This window comes from Vicia villosa, unplaced genomic scaffold, assembly GCF_029867415.1.
Source record: "Vicia villosa cultivar HV-30 ecotype Madison, WI unplaced genomic scaffold, Vvil1.0 ctg.001183F_1_1, whole genome shotgun sequence".
In the NCBI taxonomy this organism is placed as follows: Eukaryota; Viridiplantae; Streptophyta; class Magnoliopsida; order Fabales; family Fabaceae; genus Vicia; species Vicia villosa.
Genome location: NW_026705524.1, coordinates 498,062 through 517,728, shown reverse-complemented (window position 1 = coordinate 517,728; position 19,667 = coordinate 498,062). Strand labels below are relative to the sequence as shown.

At 36.9% G+C, this 19,667-nt stretch overlaps 1 protein-coding gene across 1 annotated transcript; it reads right to left on the bottom strand.

Moving 5' to 3' along the window:
- Positions 1 to 7,917: 7,917 nt before the first annotated feature.
- Positions 7,918 to 11,309, bottom strand: LOC131633870 (protein SIEVE ELEMENT OCCLUSION B-like). Its single transcript, XM_058904549.1, has 7 exons — positions 11,018 to 11,309; positions 10,818 to 10,922; positions 10,058 to 10,506; positions 9,870 to 9,976; positions 9,570 to 9,712; positions 8,969 to 9,460; positions 7,918 to 8,755 (listed from the first exon to the last, which is right to left on the bottom strand). The coding sequence occupies exons 1-7, from the start codon at positions 11,231 to 11,233 to the stop codon at positions 8,078 to 8,080; spliced, it is 2,190 nt and encodes a 729-aa protein (XP_058760532.1). The 5' UTR covers positions 11,234 to 11,309; the 3' UTR covers positions 7,918 to 8,077.
- Between the last annotated feature and the right edge of the window lie 8,358 nt (positions 11,310 to 19,667).

The window sequence follows — 19,667 nt, the reverse complement described above, 5'->3', positions numbered from 1 at the left end:
CTATTAATCTGATGACTGCAAGTGCACAGTCGTGTCGTGTAGTTTTAAAAGATATCGAATCCACAGGGACTATGAATCGATCTACCGTTATCTAAGGTTACTATGTAAAGCTAAGGCTACTAATATTTTGATTGTTCCTAAGGGAGAGTGATTGTGAATAATAAGAAATATAATAGAAGACAGATATCAGTATGTATTTCGTTTAACTTAAGGTGATCCGGAGGTCCATTGGCTTTTGCATAATTTAATTAAAAATCTTTACTAATTCAATTGGTTAAAAATCCTCGTCTCAAACGTTCGCTCTGTTGATTTAGATTACTATCCTAATCCTAATGTACGCTTTCGCCATCCCATTAGATTTTAGAAAAGCTTTTTGGAAACAACGTAATTAATAAAATGCCTGTTTTATGAAGTTGTTATCTATTTAAATCTCCTAATCTCAAACTTTCGCTCTGTTGACTCGGAACATGCTAATATCCCTAGCGTACGCTTTCGCCATCCCGCTCGGGTGTAAAAACAATTTTTGAAAATAAATAAGTCCCAATTAGTTTTAATACGCTTTCGCCATCCTTAAAACTAATGTCCTATGTCTACTATCCAGTTAAAGATCTCAAACTTTCGCTCTATTGATTTTAACCTTTGACCGTCTTAAGACCTCAAACTTTCGCTCTATTGTTCTTAAGACTTACTAATTAAATTAGACATACAAACCAAAAACAGGTGATAGTTAACAAAACATAATTAAGCCAATTTATTTCGGATCCCACAGTTAACTTACTTTACATACCGATACCCTAGTAATTTAGCCAGACATATTAATACGGTTAAGCATGCATGAATTAATTTGGTTTATAATAAAAGGCATGTTAATTGGCATATAATATATCATGCAAATAAATATATAAATAAAGGCGGTAAATATTAAACCTGAATTAAATAAATTGCAATTGAATCTTCGAGTACTGAACTTCCACCACAGGTTGGCTGGATCGTTCTTCGGAATTTAAATGGACGGAAAATAAAACAAGGAAAATAAAAGTGATAAATCTAACGTAAGGCTAGATTTATAAAAGGTTCACAACAATTTCCGGTGTAGAAATCGTTGTGAGAAAATAACTGTTTGAATTGAAAGAAGGCAGAAAATATAAAGCACGGTACAATTTCGGCAGCACTTCGTTAGCAGGAAATCGGACATTTAGAACTGAGGTAGCAAGTTCTATTTATAGGGGAGTTTTTGCTGTGACGTTGCGTGAAAAGAGGGAGCTTTTCAGATTGGGCTTGGAGACGTGCGTCTCCGCTTCTTCAGGAAGTGCCTTTGAATGACTTGAGACGTGCGTCTCAAGTGGAGAAAATGTAGGGGAATGGAGACGTGCGTCTCCCTTTTGCTGATGTGGCATAGAGACGTTGGAGACGTGCGTCTCCACTTGCTTGTGTGGTTTGGGCCACGCACATTTGATCTTCAGTGGGCTGGTTCGTCTCTTTTGGGCCTTTGGGTCTTCTTTAGCATATTTGGGCCTTATTTGCACTCCCTTTTTACTTCAGCACCCATTTTTCATCTTTTAGGCATAAATAGTGGTCGTTTTAGCTCCATTTCCTCTCCTTTTCACAAATAGTCATAATAAGAGCGCAAAACCTGAAACAAAGCAAAAACTCGCGTAATATCATAATAAATCAACATAATAAACGGAAAATGCTATAAATATCTACGGATTTCAAGCTAAATATACGATATAAAATCGTGTTATCAGGTATTGCCGTTGACCCAACGAAAGTAGAAGTAGTGTCTCAGTGGGAAGCTCCGAAGTCAATTTCCGAAATCCGTAGTTTCGTTGGTCTTGCGGGTTACTATAGAAAGTTCATTGAAGGTTTTTCAAAGTTAGCGTTGCCGTTAACTAAGTTGACTAGGAAGGGTCAAGCTTTCGTCTGGGATTCGAAATGTGAAGAAGGATTCCAAGAGTTGAAGAAGAGGTTGACTAGTGCGCCGATCTTGATTTTGCCGAATCCGGCGGAATCTTTTGTTGTTTATTGTGATGCTTCATTGATGGGATTAGGAGGTGTACTAATGCAGAATCAACGGGTAGTCGCTTATGCGTCGAGACAACTCAAAGTGCATGAGAGAAACTATCCGACTCATGACTTAGAGTTGGCAGCAGTGGTATTTGTGTTGATATTGTGGAGGCATTATCTATATGGTTCAAGGTTTGAAGTATTTAGTGATCACAAGAGTTTGAAGCATCTCTTCGACCAAAAAGAGCTGAATATGAGACAAAGAAGATAGTTAGAATTTCTCAAGGATTATGATTTTGAACTGAATTATCATCCGGGTAAAGCAAATGTTGTTGCCGATGCATTGAGTAGGAAGTCCTTGCATATGTCTATGCTTATGGTGAGAGAATTGGATTTAATTGAGCAATTCCGAGATTTGAGTTTAGTATGTGAAGACACTCCTACCAGTGTTAAATTGGGTATGCTGAAGCTGACTAGTGGTATCCTTGAAGAGATCAGAGAGGGTCAGAAGACTGATGTTGAGTTAATCGATAAGTTGACTTTGATTAACCAAGATAAAGGAGGTGAATTCAAAATCGACGAGAATGGTATAATGAGGTTTGGTAATCGTGTTTGTGTTCCTGATGTTGCCGAATTGAGGAGAAGCATTCTTGAGGAAGGACATCGTAGCGGATTGAGTATTCATCCTGGTGCTACCAAGATGTGTCATGACTTAAAGAAGCTGTTTTGGTGGTCTGGAATGAAAAAGGAGATAGCTGAATTTGTCTATGGTTGTTTGACTTGCCAGAAGTCGAAGATTGAGCATCAGAAACCGTATGGAGCTATGCAACCGTTATTTATTCCAGAATGGAAGTGGGATAGTATATCTATGGATTTTGTTTCGGGTTTGCCAAGGACGGTGAAGAATTGTGAAGCGATTTGGGTTATTATGGATAGGTTGACAAGGTCTGCTCACTTTATACCAATGAGAATGGATTACCCGATGGAGAAGCTGGCTCAATTATATATTGAGAAGATAGTGAGTTTACATGGTATTCCTACGAGTATCGTGTCAGATAGAGATCCAAGGTTTACATCCAGATTTTGGGAAGGTTTGCATAAGGCTCTGGGTACTAAGCTGAGATTGAGTTCTTCTTATCATCCGCAGACGGATGGACAGACGGAAAGAACTATTCAATCACTAGAAGAATTGTTGCGTGCTTGTGTGTTGGAAAAAGGCGGTGATTGGGATAGTTATCTACCCTTGATCGAATTTACTTACAATAATAGTTTTCACTCGAGTATTGGTATGGCTCCGTTTGAAGCTTTGTATGGTCGGAGGTGTAGGACGCCTTTATGTTGGTATGAATCTGGCGAAAGTGCTGCGATGGGGCCGGAAATTGTTCAGGAGACAACAGAAAAGATTAAGATGATTAAGGAGAAGATGAAGACTTCTCAGAGTCGTCAGAAGAGTTATCATGATAAAAGAAGAAGGACACTTGAATTTCAAGAAGGAGATCATGTGTTCTTGAGGGTGACTCCTACAACTGGTGTTGGTAGAGCACTAAAGTCAAGTAAGTTGGCTCCGCGTTTCATTGGTCCGTTTCAGATTTCGGAGAGGGTTGGGGAAGTGGCGTATCGTATTGCGTTGCCACCGACACTTGCGAATCTGCATGATGTATTCCATGTGTCGCAGTTGAGGAAATACATTGCTGATCCATCTCATGTGATCCAAGTCGATGATGTACAGGTGAAGGATAACATGACAGTTGAAGCCTTGCCTATGAGGATTGAAGATCGAAGGCTGAAACAATTGCGTGGCAAAGAGATAGCACTGGTCAAAGTAGCTTGGGGAGGACCAGCAGGTGGGAATGTGACTTGGGAACTGGAAAGTCAGATGAAGGATTCCTATCCAGAGTTATTTGCCTAAGGTATATTTTCGAGGACGAAAATTATTTAGTGGGGGAGAGTTGTAACACTCCATTTATTTTCATAATTTAATTTAATTAGTTTAATTGAATTATGGGGAATTATTTGGAATTATGGAAGATTATGAGGAATTAAGCAATTGGGCTTGAGTTGTGGTTAGTAAGGAAGGGGGTGCATTGGTAGGCCCTATTACTGATTAAAACAATTTTATTTCAATTTTAATAAAATAGAAGGAGTTGTGGAATAGAGAGGGTTACAGCATTTTGGGAAAAGAGTCTGAACGTGAAAAGAGAAGAGGAGCGGAGAAGTGCGACAAGAGGGAGAGCGAAGAATCAACCTTCAGGTAAGGGGGGACTCTTCCGTTTATCTTCTATTATGGGGTTATAGGTAGTATGATAGAATTTGATCGTGTTATTCGTATCAATTGGGTTATGCTTAGGTTGTAGAAATGTTAGGTTTTTTGGAGAATTGATTTATAATGATTGTATTGATCATGTATGGTGTTAATTGGATGATTTAGATGTATTATGATGTGTTATAATATGTGTTTGTTTCACTGTATGCGAAATCTGGTTGGAATGGGATTGGTTTGGTGATGACTTGGTGAAGGAAGGGCAAAATCGCAGGCTGTTTTCTGCGATTGGAAGTTCTGGAAATCGCCAGTTCGCGCCGCGTCCAGGGGTTGGCGTCGCGAACTGCTTGGCAGAAAGCCAAGAAGTTTTGTTGTGTTCAGTACGCACCGCGAGCATATGGCCGCGCCGCGAAGGCGTACTTCTTTTCTCGTTTCGCGCCGCGAACACATGTTTGCGCCGCGAAGTGCTTGGCAGAATGTTGGGGATTTTTGACTCGCTCAGTTCGCGCCGCGAACCAAGGTTGGCGCCGCGTGCTGTTGGTGACAGGCCATTTTGAAAAGTTTAAAAATGTGTAACTTTTAAACCGTAAGCCGGATTTTGGTGCCGTTTCGAGTACAGTGAAGCTAATCAAATAATTTATGTAATCAAATGGTGTTTTGAGTTGTGGCTTGAATTATTTTTTAAAACACTCGGTCTTATTTGGTTGTGGTGGTTTATGCTTATAGGTACACTAATGAATGTTTTACCTGTATGATGTTGTGGTTGTACCCGGTGTTTGTTATACATGTATTGTTGGTGTGAAATATGTGTTTTACTATGATTGAGGAATAGTATGATTGTGTGTGGCCATTTATTATGGTAATTGATGATTATGACATTTGGTCGATTTATGTGGGTGATGAGCATGTTATGGTTGATGTATGCATTCATAATCATTATGTGACTGGTCCTTGACGATGGTGGATCAGTGGTAGCTAATTCCCATTGTGTGGAATTAGTGAGTGGGTGTTACCGTATCCTTGACGATGGTGGATCGGTGAGTTGGGGTTATCCCAGATTTTGGTACCACATGCATGTAGTTGCATTGCATTAGGCTGTTTGTGCTATTATAACATGAATGGAAGATTGTCCAATGTTATAATATGTGTTGATTTGGTTGTTTGCTTACTGATTGTATGATTTGAATCTGATCGTAACTGTGATTGGGTGAATGGCATGTGAAATGATATTTTATTATCTATATCTTATAACATTAGTTAAATGTGAATGAGACTCACCCTTACTGTTGTTATTTTTCAGATTGAGGAGTAGCTCTTGTACTTGGTGAGGATTAGCTCGTCAAGTAGTTCGTTAGAGTCAGTTGGGTCTGTGTCATGCTCTGGTCGTGTAACACTGGGGGCGTTGTTTAGGGTTATTTGTGGAACTCTTTTTATTTCAGTATTTTATTTATGGTGGTGTTTTAAGTCTATGACTTTGGATGTTGCATTGTTCAGATGTTAAATATAATTCCGCTGTGTTGACATGACGATCTGAATGATATTTGGGTTTAACGTTCCTTTTTATAGCATGGCATGCGTATTATTTTAATTATATGGAAGTTGTAATGCCCTTTTCATGTTTTACTCTGATTATTGTTTAATATTTATGCGGGGTATTAGAAGGGTGTTACACTATGTAATAGTGAGGTAGAAACTTCTAAGCATTTGTTCTTTGATTGTAGTTTTGCAAAGAACTTATGGAACTGGCTGGGTGAGAAGCTCAATTTACAAGACAAAATTAGGAGCCTTGAGGACTGTTTCTCTGTCTTGGGCCAGCTGTGGAATCCTCAAGCCCTTGTTGTGGTTAAGGTTTCCTTGAATATCACTTTATATCAAATATGGCAGGCTAGGAACAAAAGAAGGTTTGATAACCAAAGCACCCACTGGAAATCTTGTGCTTCAAGTATTGCGGCGAAGGCGGATTTAGTTGGGTCCTTAACCAAAAGAAAAGCTAATAACTCCATTCAAAGCTTCTCTTTGCTCAAGGCTTTTGATATTTCTATTAACCCCAGGAATCCTTTGATCTGTTTGGAAGTTTTATGGTGCCCGCCTTCTCGTGGTTGGGTTAAGTGTAACACTGATGGAGTTGTTTCGGGCTGTCCTTTGATTGCTGCCTGCGGTGGTATTTTTAGAGATGATGAAGCCAATCATATTGCCAGTTTTGCTGCGTATATTGGCCCGGGCTCGCCGGTGGTAGCCGAGTTCATGGCGGTTATTATTGCAATTGAGAAAGCTATCCATGAGAATTGGTCTAGACTTTGGATTGAAACGGACTGTAAGTTGGTTGTGAAGGCTTTTGCAAACGTTCGTCGTGTGCCTTGGGTTCTCAAGTCTCGTTGGCTTACGTGTTCGGTGTATACTCTAAAAATTGAGTTTTTGATATCTTACATTTTTAGAGAGGCCAATTTTTGTGCGGACATCTTGGCGAATATTGGTTTTGCTAGCAAAAGCTTCTCTTGGTTTTATTTTTGTTCACACTGATATTTACTCTGATTACTTGTTAGACAAGTCGAGTACCCCTAGAATTAGGATTTGCTCCTAAGAGGTCTTGACTTGGTCCCCCTCTTGTGTCTTTGTAATCTTTTTTCCTTTTATATATATTTTGGTTTATCAAAAAAACAAGTTAGCTGTAAAAAAAACAAGAGAAACTGTTAAACTATTAAGATAGAATGCATTTATGACTTAAAGAAAAAAGGGTTAATACCTATTTTCACCTCTGCCATATGGGGTTGGTTTGAAAAACCCCCTGCCAAAAAAAGTTGCAAGAATTCCCCTAACATTTGAAGATTCTCTCATTTTAAACCTTGTAAAATTTTTGTTTTTAAAACCAACCTTGCCACTTGAAGATTCAGTCATTTTAAACTCTATAATCTTGTAGATTATGTCATTTTAAACCATCTGGAATATGATGGGCAAGGTTTCATTTACTAAAAAAAATAATTTACAGGGTTCAAAATGATAGAGTCCTTCAAGTGGCAAGGTTGGTTTTAAAAATAAAAGTTTTACAAGGTTTAAAACGAGAGAATCTTCTATTGTTAGGGAAATTCTTGCAATTTTTTTTGGCAGGGGTTTTTTTCAAACCAACCCCATATGAAAGAGGTGAAAATAGATATTAACCCAAGAAAAAACTTGTTAACTATTAAGAGACGGGTCGGTGTGGGTACCCTGGGCTGAAATATTGGACCTGCACCCGCCTATTTGAACTCGTTTGAAACTGATTTTGAAAATTTTCTCACCCGCAAACCAGCCCAGCCTGCCTGTTTGGTGAAAAATTCATGCGGTTTAAGCGGATTACTCCGGTTTGCGGGTTTCTGTCCACCCCCAAGCATTAAGCTGATTATCAAGTCAATGATGTGACACAAGAAGTGAAATTATGGCCACTTCACGTTCCTCCTCAAACTCTCTAACCCCTTTTGGGCGCTTCTTAACATGTTCGCTTGCATGAATTTGTTTGAAGCTTGGGTTAGGTCGATAGATCAAAATGGGAAACCTAATAAGCCAGCCTCATATGCTAATCTGTTTAATCATTATCAAATATGTGTGCTTAAAGAGCTTATTGTTAAACATTATTCTATATATTAAATTATTCAAACAAACCAAACTTTGGTCTTTCAAAGTTCACAAAGCTTAATAGCCAGAAATTTTATTACAACAGAAAGACAAATTTATTACATCAATCCATGATTAAAACAAACACACAAACATTGAGGACTATGCAACAAACTACATAGAACCATAAGCAACAGAATGAATAAAACATCAAATGATGGTTTAAATAGTAGTAGGAGGAGAAACACTGCTAACAAAAAAATCCTCCTCAACATTATCATCATGGCAGCACTGAAATGTAGTAAGCACATGCATATTGCGGCGACACTCCGGGCACGTGAGTCTATCCGGTATCCTTCCCATTGAATGTGAAAACTCAAATCTACAACAAGGGTTAGCAACTGAGTGAAGCTTCCCATAGTGATCCTTATAAGCTGTTTCAAACCCATCATTTGCAGCTTGTTCTTTCCACATAAGATCATACTCAGCCAAAGCTTGTAAACCAGTTGCAGCATGTCCATTCACCACAATTCGCGATCCCTTTGCAAGAACAATCCATCCGCCTTGTTTGTCGTAGCTAAGGAGCTTTTTGATTTCCTGCATCACGATGTCGTTGTCATCAACTTGTTTCAGTTGGATTTTTGAGAACAGCATGCTTTGGAGACGTGTCCAGAAGAACCATATCATGCTTTGTTCTGACCAGCTGTGAGTGTAGAGCTTTTCGCGCATTATCATGTCGAATACTCGTTGTACTTGATCTCGCTTGTTGCTTTGTCCTACGTATACCATCTCTAACGGTGTTTGTGTCGCCTGTGCTACTTTTCGGGCCTCTTTCACAAATCTCCTCACCCATTCGGGATCATCTCCTCCATACAAGAAAATGTATTTTCCTTCCTTAATCTGTCCAATCATAAATTTCAAAATTGATTAGTTTTAAAATAGTATCTGTAATAGGGGCTTGCCCTTTAGAGGAATTATTAGCACCTTACAGAATTCGAACCTGAGAACTTGAGAGAAACACACTCTCAGGTCTCAAGCCTTCACCAACCGTTAGTATGAGTGTACCAAAAAGGAATAGAAAGAGATTTTTATATTGATAGAATATAAGCTTACCCAGTTCAATATTTCAGAGTCAATGCCATCCACAAGAAGTTCAAGTCTCCAAGTCTCATCCTTCCAAAGATTTTCTTCTTTAGAACTTGTAAAAGGAAAAGCAGCACTTCCCCAAATCCACATCATGTGAATAGCATTAGGGCAAGCAACCCTACCTTGAGCATCCAAAACCACAAGAATTGGCTTATTTTTGTATTTCCATTCACTCTGAATGAACCAAACAACCGCCTTGCTTATCGATGAAGGATCATACACTGAGTACCATGTCATACTATCTCTCAGATTCTCAAACTGAATTTGCTTTTGGTCTGTCCACTCAGATGTTTGGTCCACAATTGGGATCCAAACTAACTCATATCTATTGTCCTGTCTCTTTGTGTGCGCCTTCGATTCGTTGTAGATCTGTTCGAGTATTAGAAGCTCGTCCGTTGAAAACTCCAGCCCTGAAAACAGAAGTAGCACATTCTTCCTCCTAAGTGCCTCAAGGCTAGCCTGTTTTGTTTTTGCATTAATCAATCATATTAGTATTAGTATCATCGTCAGCTTCTAATTATAGTTAATGTATCTATCATATATATATGTTAGTGTTAGAAAATCAAACCCTTTTCTTCGAAACACCGTCGTATAGAGGTAAATTGTCTTCATGTGAATAAATTAAAGCCTTGATGATCTTCATGTTGTCATTGTGTGGTCTTGAAAATAATTCGCGTAGCATTCTATAAGCTTCAGCATCCATTATGTCCCCTACATTAAATAACCATCTTAAGTTATGTTGAACATCTATGTATGATTTCTGGCGTCATATTTTAATTTATCTTCAATAATATTTATTTATATATGCGCGCGCACGACTTGTAGATTATGTATGTCTCCATTTCAATATAATACTTAAGTGGCTTACCAATGTGTTTGTGGCAGATAGCAAGTTCATTTTTGAGATGGTCCACTATACTTTTGAGCTTGAAAGCCAATGTAGAAAGCTCCCAAGCATCATTAGAGGTGAAGATTCTGAAAAAAAAAATGTTTCTATATCATTTGTCTGTGCTTGTAAATTTTCAAAAATCATGAGAAATTACTGGAAAAACATACTCATAACCAAGTGTAGTGAGGCTTGTAATCTGAGCAGCACAAGCCACAATACTTCTAATACACCAATATGCAGCAACTGGGATATGCTTAGAGGCAGTGCTGTAGGCTGGTACATCTTGTGAAATGTACTGAACTGGAAGTTCATTGAACTCTATGACACACTTGGTAACCTCCAATATGACATTTACTAGATCGTTAAGTGTATCGAATCGTGGTTTTAGCGAGGTCGAATGCTGCATGATACCAGGTAACTGCTTGAGAATCGCCATTGATTTTGCGAGTTGGTTTGTGTCGTGAATATGAGCTAGAAGCCAGAATTCACCATAGTTCAGAGCAAATGCAGCTAAGGCCAGGACTAACTTTACATCCCATTTGTAGATTGTTAGCATCTCAAATATCGAAACTGTTGTAGAGTGTGCATCTACACCAGAAAGAATCTTGTAGGATATCTGAAATTTCATGTTGCATTTGTACTGTTAATTTGTTATATTCATGAAAAAAAAAAACTTAAATAGTCATTTGTTCTTGAAAGTTGGCGTGTTCGCAGGAAACCTGCAGATTTTCCTGCGGATTTGAGTTTTAGGGACTAAATCCAAAAGAAATTCAATATTTAAGGACTTTATCGAAGAAAAAAAGATACAGGAACGAAAACTAAAAACACGCTAACTTACAGGGATCAAAAGACTATTTAAACATGCATGCAAATGATGTTCCAGCACCAAAATTAAGAACTCAATATGTTAGGTAAATTTTTTATCACCTCGCAAGAAATTCGATCAATCTTAACAGACAAAGCCTCGAGCATGTTTGTGTAAGCAGGAAGGTTATTTCTGTCTTCGACATGATCAACAGTTGAAAGTTCACCCTGAAAGAAACTACAAGTTAGTCACATGAAATAAGAAAACTTAGTTTACTTGAAATTGAAGTAACTAAAATATTTTAGACATTATAATCATATACCACCGAAGCATGTTCAGAACTGGTGAGGGTTGAACGTCTAAGGATATCTTCAACAATATGTAGAAGTGGCTTAACATCATAATCAAGTCCCTCAGGATTATGATCTGAAACTATTTTCTTCACCAAAATACTATCATCAGATATTACATTTGCTGGCATCATTTTCCCACCTTTCATCAGTTGTTGCATGGCACCCAACTTGCCTATGCTAGTCATTGTGAGCAACAAAACAAAAATGAAAGTGAGAGTTAAAAGGTGTGGGATTGAGATGATAGTGATAGTGAAGTTGTGTTTTTTAATGGAATGTGATAGGTGTAAATATAATACTTAAAAAGGAATAAAGTTGAGATGAATCAACTTCCTTTCTTTATCCATAATTAAGTTCTTGGAATATAAATCTTGTCGTCATCTATCTATGCCTTTAATACTTGGGAAGCTACCATAAAAGATTGTTGAGTTAATCAATTTTGCTTTTGATTAAGCTTCAGTGTTCATCAATCAAGGGACAAGAGGATTCAAATTGTGGTGTAATTAACAGGAAATGTATTGAAGACAGCTTGTGTGATATCTCTTTTGGTTTGATTCTATTTTTAACTTGCAACTTCAGCTGAGAATATTTGTGCCAGAATTGAAAGATAGAAAAATAAAAGATGATGCCTTGCTTTTTTTCTTTTAAATATAATATTATATTAATCATAAGTAGAATTAAATAATATGGTTTAATTGATATATATGGTGTAAAGTATTTTTATACTAGCACTCCTACCGTTAGATCTTAAGAAATATTTGATTCTTATTTTAACTATTTCTAACCCTACAAGAAATCTTCTCCCCAGCGACATATATTAGCGACGTGGAAAACACGTGGCTCAAAATTTCCCGTTGCGACGTGAAAAACACTTCGCAAGGTGTTTTTAAATATTAAATAACTTTATAGCCATAAAGTAATCAGAAGTCAGGCATTAGGTTATGTGAAAAAAGGTTGCGACGTGGGATACACGTCGCTACATTAAATTTATAAATTAATTCATTAAAAGCTATAACATTTACATGGGGAAAATTCAAATTTTTAAAACTTTGGTTGTAAACACGTCGCAACATTTAGAAACCAAACACAACGTTCTACTGAAGTGACATAGTGACAGCTTTGCAGGCAGAGACATTAATTAATGTTACCGTTGTCATGTTGTGACGTGTTTCTCACGTGGCAAATAGAGATGTGATTCTCACGTCGCTACATTGTGTATTTATGTACCCAATTCACTTCACTCCACCACCATACAAGAACACAGTTCATTTTCGTTTTCCTCTGCAAAACCAAACCAGAACCACAACCCTTCTCTCCCAAATCCAACTCTTCTCTCCCAAATTCAATTGAAGTACCAATTCAATCCCAAATATTTTTTTTATATCAAAGGTAATTAAGGTTACATCATTATTTTCTTATAATTTCATTCTATATTCTGTTTTTAATTTTTGATTTTTTTGTATAGATTTAGTAGATTGAAGAAGGTGGAGTAGATTGAAAAGGGAGGAGTAGATTGAAGAAGAGGTAAGTTATTTTTTTCTAATGTAGTATATTTTTAATAGATTTATTAGGTTATTTTTGTATAGATTTTAAAGAGATAAGTTTTTTAATAGATTTATTAGGTATATTTTTTAATAGATTTATTAGGTTATTTTTTAATTAGGTTATTTTATAAATTAAATAATTATTTATAAAAACTTAAAAAATAAAACAGAATATAGTAAATAAAATAAAAACAAAAATTAAATATATTTTTTATTAATATTTTTAAAACTATTAGAAAAAAACTGATAGGTTGTCTGGTTGGGGTACGCATGGCAAAATGGGTTGTCCGCATTGCATGGGAAACAACAAAGGATTCACGTTGGCTGAAGGTGGGAAAAACTCGTGGTTTGACTGTCACCGCAGATTCCTACCACAAAATCACTCTTATAGAAGAAACATGACAAACTTTAAAAAAGATGTACCAGTGAAAGATTTACCTCCGCCTCGATTGCCACCATGAGCTATATGGGAACAAGTTAGTGAGCTACCGAAATTTACAGATACTGGCAAAGCATGCCGAATTGAAGGATACTGAGTCACGCACAATTGGACAAAAAGAAGTATATTTTGGGACCTCCCGTATTGGAAAGATAACTTGTTGCGCCATAATCTAGATGTTATGCATATTGAGAAGAATTTTTTTGATAATGTATTTAACACAATGATGGATGTGAAAGGCAAAACAAAAGATAATGAGAATGCCAAACAAGACATGGAACAATGGTGTAACAGAAGAGAGTTGGAGTTGAAGCCTCTACCGAATGGAAAGTTATTAAAACCCAAGGTTTGTTTCACTCTGACTTCCCAAGAAGCTAAATCTGTTTGTCGATGGCTAAAAGATTTGAGAATTCCCGATGGGTATTCACTGAATTTATCAAGGTGTGCTGACCCTAACACTAAGAAGTTGCATGGAATGAAAATTCACGATTGTCACATTTTTATGGAACAATTGCTACCAATTGCATTTGGCTCGCTACCCAAACATGTTCTTGATCCACTAACTAAAATTAGTCAGTTTTTTAGAGATATTTGTGCGTCAGCTTTAAAAGTGGAAGACATCATGAAGTTGGACCAAAACATTGCAATCATTCTTTGTAAGTTGGAACAAGTATTTCCGCCTGGTTTCTTTGACTCCATGGAACATTTACCTGTGCATCTTGCATATGAAGTTTTTCTTGGTGGACCAGTTCAATGTAGGTGGATGTATCCATTTGAAAGGTTCATGGGTGATTCAAAGCGATCAGTGAAGAATAAAGCAAGAGTTGAAGGTTATATATGTGCACATTACTTGCATCGAGAAACATCACATTTTTGCAGTCATTATTTCAATCACTTGATGTTAACTCCTAAAACCATACGGAATCCGGTAAATGTCAACCAGAGGAGTCAATTCACCTTATCAGTATTCGATCTTCCAGGTCGACCTTCTGGAAAGAAGAGTGTGCATTGGTTGACCCAGAAAGAAATGCAATCCGCACATGTCCATGTCTTGATCAACTGCGTTGAAGTTAAAATTTTTTATTTAATATGTGTGCAAGATGAATATGATAGATTGCTTGCAATTTTTCTGGAAAATAATCCTCAATACATGCCAGCAGAGGGGGAGCCGCTTAACGCTGATGTTGATCACTATATTTGGTGTGAGGTTATTAAAGAAAAAGGGCCTAATGGTTGCTTTTATGGGGCTGGAAATTCGGCGTCCAGCTATAGAGCTGGTGATCGCAATCTGTTTCAAAGATTTATGGATGGAGAGGGTGGATCGCGTTAACCAAATCTGACACGGGAACAAACTGAAATAGTAAGGCAATTGGCGAGACGCGAAAATGAGGCCCTGAGGCAGCAACAAGTGCAGGAGATGGAGATGATGCGGAAGACGCAATCTGATATGGAGCAACAGCATGCGCGGCAGATAGAGGGCATTCTGAAGAAGCAAGCTGAGATGGAGGAGCAGATGAGACAATTTATGCAAGGTGGTGGAAATTACAGTAATGTTCCTGATCAAGAGCCGGAGGATGACGGAGTGGATGATGATTTTAATCCTGATAATTATTTTCCGAATGATGATGATGCCTCTTAAAAACATTTTGTATTTTATGTGTTTTAAATTTATATTTATGTAACTTATTCTACATTTTAATTCATTAAAATATCAGTTTTAAATTTTTAGTTTTATTTAATTGAATTTATTATATAAAATTTATTATATGAATTTATTTTATAAAATTTTATTATATAAATTTTATTATATAAATATATTTTATGAATTTTATCATATAAATTTTATTATATATAAATTTTATTATATAAATTTTATTATATATAAATTTTATTATATAAATTTTATTATATAAATTAATTAATTAATTATATAAAAATACAATTATACCTGCGTTATTTAATTTTTTTAAAAAAATAACATTCAAAGTAGCGACGTGAGACCAACGTTGCTATAAAAGTCAATATCATAGTCTCCCACACCTGCCACACCTGCTCTGCGTGCAGGGAGATGTTCCCCATATAACTTTATTCGCTACCTTCTGACGTCTTTTCCACGTCGCTACTGAGTTGCCACACGTGCTCCTGCGACATAGCAGCACACGTCGCTATTGTTTGATTGTGACGTGATTTTTAACGTTGCGACGTGACATCCACGTCGCTGCAGAGCAGTTTTTTGTAGTGTAAAGTCATATTCTTGAAATGTGTTACCTACGTAAATTTACGCCGACAATACATAACAATTAATCTTCAAATAATAATAAAATTTTGTTATAATAATTAAACTTTTAATAATAATAAAAATATATGTATATACTTCGAACTCGGCGAATGTCTAATATACTCAAAATTGGATTTCCTTAGTTTAAGGAAGTAGGATAGATCAAGGAATGGATATGTTGTTGAGACATGTTTGATCAATGTTAATTGGTTCATGAAGACTATCAAATGATAGAGTTTATAAGATTATTTGATATTTGTTTCTTGAAACAATTGCCCAAAGAGAAGGTTTCAAAATCTCTAAACTTTATACTTATATTATATACTCTATAATACGGTTTAGACTCAAATACACATTATTCTAAAATTCTAAATCTTGCACGCACTCACATTCTTTATTAACTTTATCGTCAGACTGTTTGCTGGTACACTCTCACCTCTAGAAGTAATAGATCAACGATTGTCATCACACGTTCACCGCTAATCAGATTCTCTAGGTTTGACCGAATCATTGGTGTCGCGTGTGGGAAAAGTGCAATCGGTGTGTCTACCATTTGTTTCGTATATGATGGTGAACCTACGACGAAATAAAGTTGTGAGATAGGTCCTATTCACCCAAGAGGAGGGTCCAGAGAGTCGTTATTTCTAAAGAGGATAGAGTATCAGAAGAGGAGGACGGTCAAGAGTTGGATGTAGCATACACAATCTTCGGAGGAATGTTCAAGCAATGGGACAAAAATCCTGCTATTATGAATGTCACCTCAAGAATCTACATCTCTTGGGAAAACCCTTATATTTACATTTCCCCGAGTGATAGGTCAATGAAGTGGGACCACCCGGGAGGCTACTTATTTCATGTTTGAAATGTTCCTAAACCCTGAGCAAGCGTCATGCAAATTAGTGAAGAGGAATTTAATTTAAATGATTACACCGACCGATAAGAAGGAATCAGGACTGACGAAAAGAAAACATTGTTCATTATCCTTTTACGGGGAAGAAATGGTCAATGGAGTTCCAATCCAACATGTTTAAATTTTACTATAATGTATTAGTAGATCAAGGGAGTTCTTGTTGTCTTTTATGTATGTCTGGTATTACTAGATATGAGGAGTTTTGACGATATCATGTACACCAAGTTATTCCACTCGCTACAACTCATTGACAAGGAACTTATACTCTACAATGGGTGCAACATTAAAGATGTGTGTTCCCCCTACAAGAGCAGGGAGACTGAGAGACCTTAGTGGGTTTATAACACGATATGGTGGTTAGGGCTTACCCACGACAGAAAGAAGCCTTGTACGGTGGTGTTTTTAGGCAATTTAGGATTCTTGCTCACGTTATGTGAGAGGTTGTTCAGATGATCGGTGACGCTTGGGAGCAAACATATGGTTACGGTCAATCGTGTGTTGTTACCTTAGTAAGCGTTATGCTCTTTGAGGTGTAAAGAATGATATTTTCTTCTTCCTTAAGATTTGTCCCTTCTCCCCTTGAGGGGAGATATATTTATAAAGGCCTATTAGGTCCTAGGGTTTTCTTGAAAAGGGACACTTCCCATTCAATCAATGATGGACCATTGAATCCATATTTCCAAGGTAGATGTGGGTCAGTTAATGACCCTGACTTTCTCATTATTCAAGTAGTGTCTTATCCCATGTTTCCCACGTCGAGGAGATTGGAAAACCATGGGGCGAGGTGATATCTCCCTTTGGGAAAAACTTTACTATCGCCTCGTCTAGGGCGGTCCAAAGGCATCTCCCAAGGCGAGACCTTTTGCAAATATAACACTACATAGTCCCTTAAGCACGAGGCATTGGGTAGAAGACTGAGTGTTATTAAATCATGGCTTGTGGGAGTATCCTGAGAACTGTTACTTCCTTTCATGAGGTCTTAGCTATTCTAGAAAATCAGGATTCTTTATCCATAACAATGTGAAATCCATCTAAAGAGACACTAAGTCCCTCGGACGAGAGTTTAGTTAGCCTGGAGAATCTAAGTCTTTCAGGCAGAGTAGTTATAGTCCGGCTAATGAGACTATAATATGGAACCTTGTTTTACAAGTGATATGCTTTTAACAAGGACATCAACTTTTGATGAAGACAACTAATGTTTTCTGACAAGTCAAGCATAAACGGTTAAGAGGATAAAGATACAAAATTAAGTATTAGGGTTTGATGGACTTGACAATCCGATAATGGTAATCAAATGGAATATAACTAAAGCCTCATCTCAAGCTACTCAGGCAAGTGTCTACAAAAGAGAAAGCATCTGACAAAGTCTTGAAGTGATAAGGAGCCCTCCTAAATTAGAAATGACCGAACTAATTGTAAAGCATAAGGGATTTATCCTAAAAGTGCATGGCTAAAGCGCACACACACTAAAATATATTTTCAAATTGTTTTTACCAAAAAAATATCTTCAAAAACATCTTGAAGTTGTGCCACATGAATTGAGAGTTGTTAACATTGTTATGGGGTAATTTTAACTTACCTAATTGATTAGCATATTTGTGTAATTGGTTAGCTCAGTTTAAAATAGAGTCCCAAGCGATTAGGATAGCGCCTTAATGATGCGCAACAACTAGATATATTTTCCTTCCTTTTTTGAACTTACAATCGATTATATTTCAAACTTATAATCAATTGGAAACATGTTGTTGCACCCTAAAATTTGCTCTCCCATTGTTAACCTATAAGAGGTTGAAGTCATATTCTTAAACACATTACGTATAGGTCATAATTCAATGCATGCATCCATAGCATAGTTGCTTCTTCAAGAAGTTGACAAGATAGGAGCTTCTCTTGGAATTTTACCTGAGTGAAAGAGAAGAGTTGAGGTCTCACTAGACCATAATACCTTCATCAAGCTCCCCCATGGATCAGGGTTTCACAATTATCACATTCATGGTCTTTGATTTGAAGTTGCAAGCTTTAAGTTCATCTGGTCCTCAGAATTAGGGTTTTTGACCAAAGTCAACACAATTGACTTTTTGATCAAAGTTTATAGCCTGGAGATGTTGTGAGGTATCATGGGGTCTATCATGTGCCACTCAGTAGATTTCATTGGTTGATTATTGGTGAAAGTCGAAATTAAGGGTTGTCAATTAAGAAATTCATTTGGACAAAAGTCAATCGTTGACTTTTTTAGGATTTGGAAAATCAAGGTTGACGCTCATAATATTGACATTTGATGAAGTGTGATCAAGATTAACAATGGTGAGTCTAGAAAATCAGGGAAATACGAAAGTTGAGGTTTGACTTTGAGTTGACTTTTTCTAAAAGAAATCATGTTCATTACTATCATTTTTCAGGAGCCATAACTTTCTCATTTGAGATTCAATTTAAGCAAATGAAGCATACAAGTGAATATATCAATTCCTACTACATTCTTGTGGTTGGAATAATCTTAATTGGAGTTTGGAGGAAAAAAACACGGGGAGGACAAACCATGTGTTGACAAATCTCAAAACAGTAAAATTTCCAAATGTTCTAATCCCTATTGAAGGCAAGATTTTGAGGGAAATCTACTTGTGATCCAGGTCACGATCGTATGAATCATCAACGTAAGGGTTAATCTAGGATGTTCGCTCTTGCTCTTGATCGAAGGAGGCTGGCATTTGGAGGAGTTTGCACCAACATATGGCCACGTGAAAGGAAAGCTAATTGGTTGAGTCATTGATTGAAAATTTAGAATGTCAAGAAGGGGAAGCATTTGAAGTTGCTAAGGAAAATACATTGGTTTGGTGGTGCTGTGGCAAAAATGGTTGTTATCAAGATGTTTCGAGACATGCTTACAGGGTGACGCAAGTTTCATATCAAGGTCCCTTTAACGTCGATCTTGATATGCTAATTGTTTCTTTTACATGAATCATAAGCTCATGATGATATATGGTCTACTGAAGGGTTAGGCATATGAAGTTAATGTCATAAGATGGCAATTTGGTTGCATGGTGCGTGCCATGGCAAGTGAATGCAAGGCTGCATCCTAGAATAAGCTAGAGTAATAAGGTACATCATGGTATTACTCAAAACATCCATACATAAGTTCTGCCGCATGAAAGAAAAAGAGAAGTTGCTACCAATATAGGCAACTTGTTCACTAAGCACTAGTAGAAAAAAACTTTTTAAGGGTTCCGAGCCTGACCTAAGAACTGTCGACTTAAGAAGTTTAGATCTGACTTAAGAAATTTTCTTAGATCAGTTAAAACATGCCCGACTTAATAAATTTAGGTTTTCATAAGTCTCTTGTGCCATTTATACCCAACCTAAGGATTATTCTTAGATCGGATATTTTTAACCGACCTAACAAGTTGAATTTTATTTTTCCCCCCAGGTAGCCAGATTTTTCTTGATCTATAGTTTT

Bases quoted from the DNA above. Each gene is read 5' to 3' on its own strand.
- LOC131633870 (XM_058904549.1), bottom strand. From the start codon at position 11,233: ATGACTAGCATAGGCAAGTTGGGTGCCATGCAACAACTGATGAAAGGT. The intron at 10,923-11,017 runs GTATATGATTAT...AGTTTCTTTCAG, and splicing joins GTTCTGAACATGCTTCGGTG to GGTGAACTTTCAACTGTTGA. The intron at 9,713-9,869 runs GTAAGCCACTTA...TATTTAATGTAG, and splicing joins TATCTGCCACAAACACATTG to GGGACATAATGGATGCTGAA.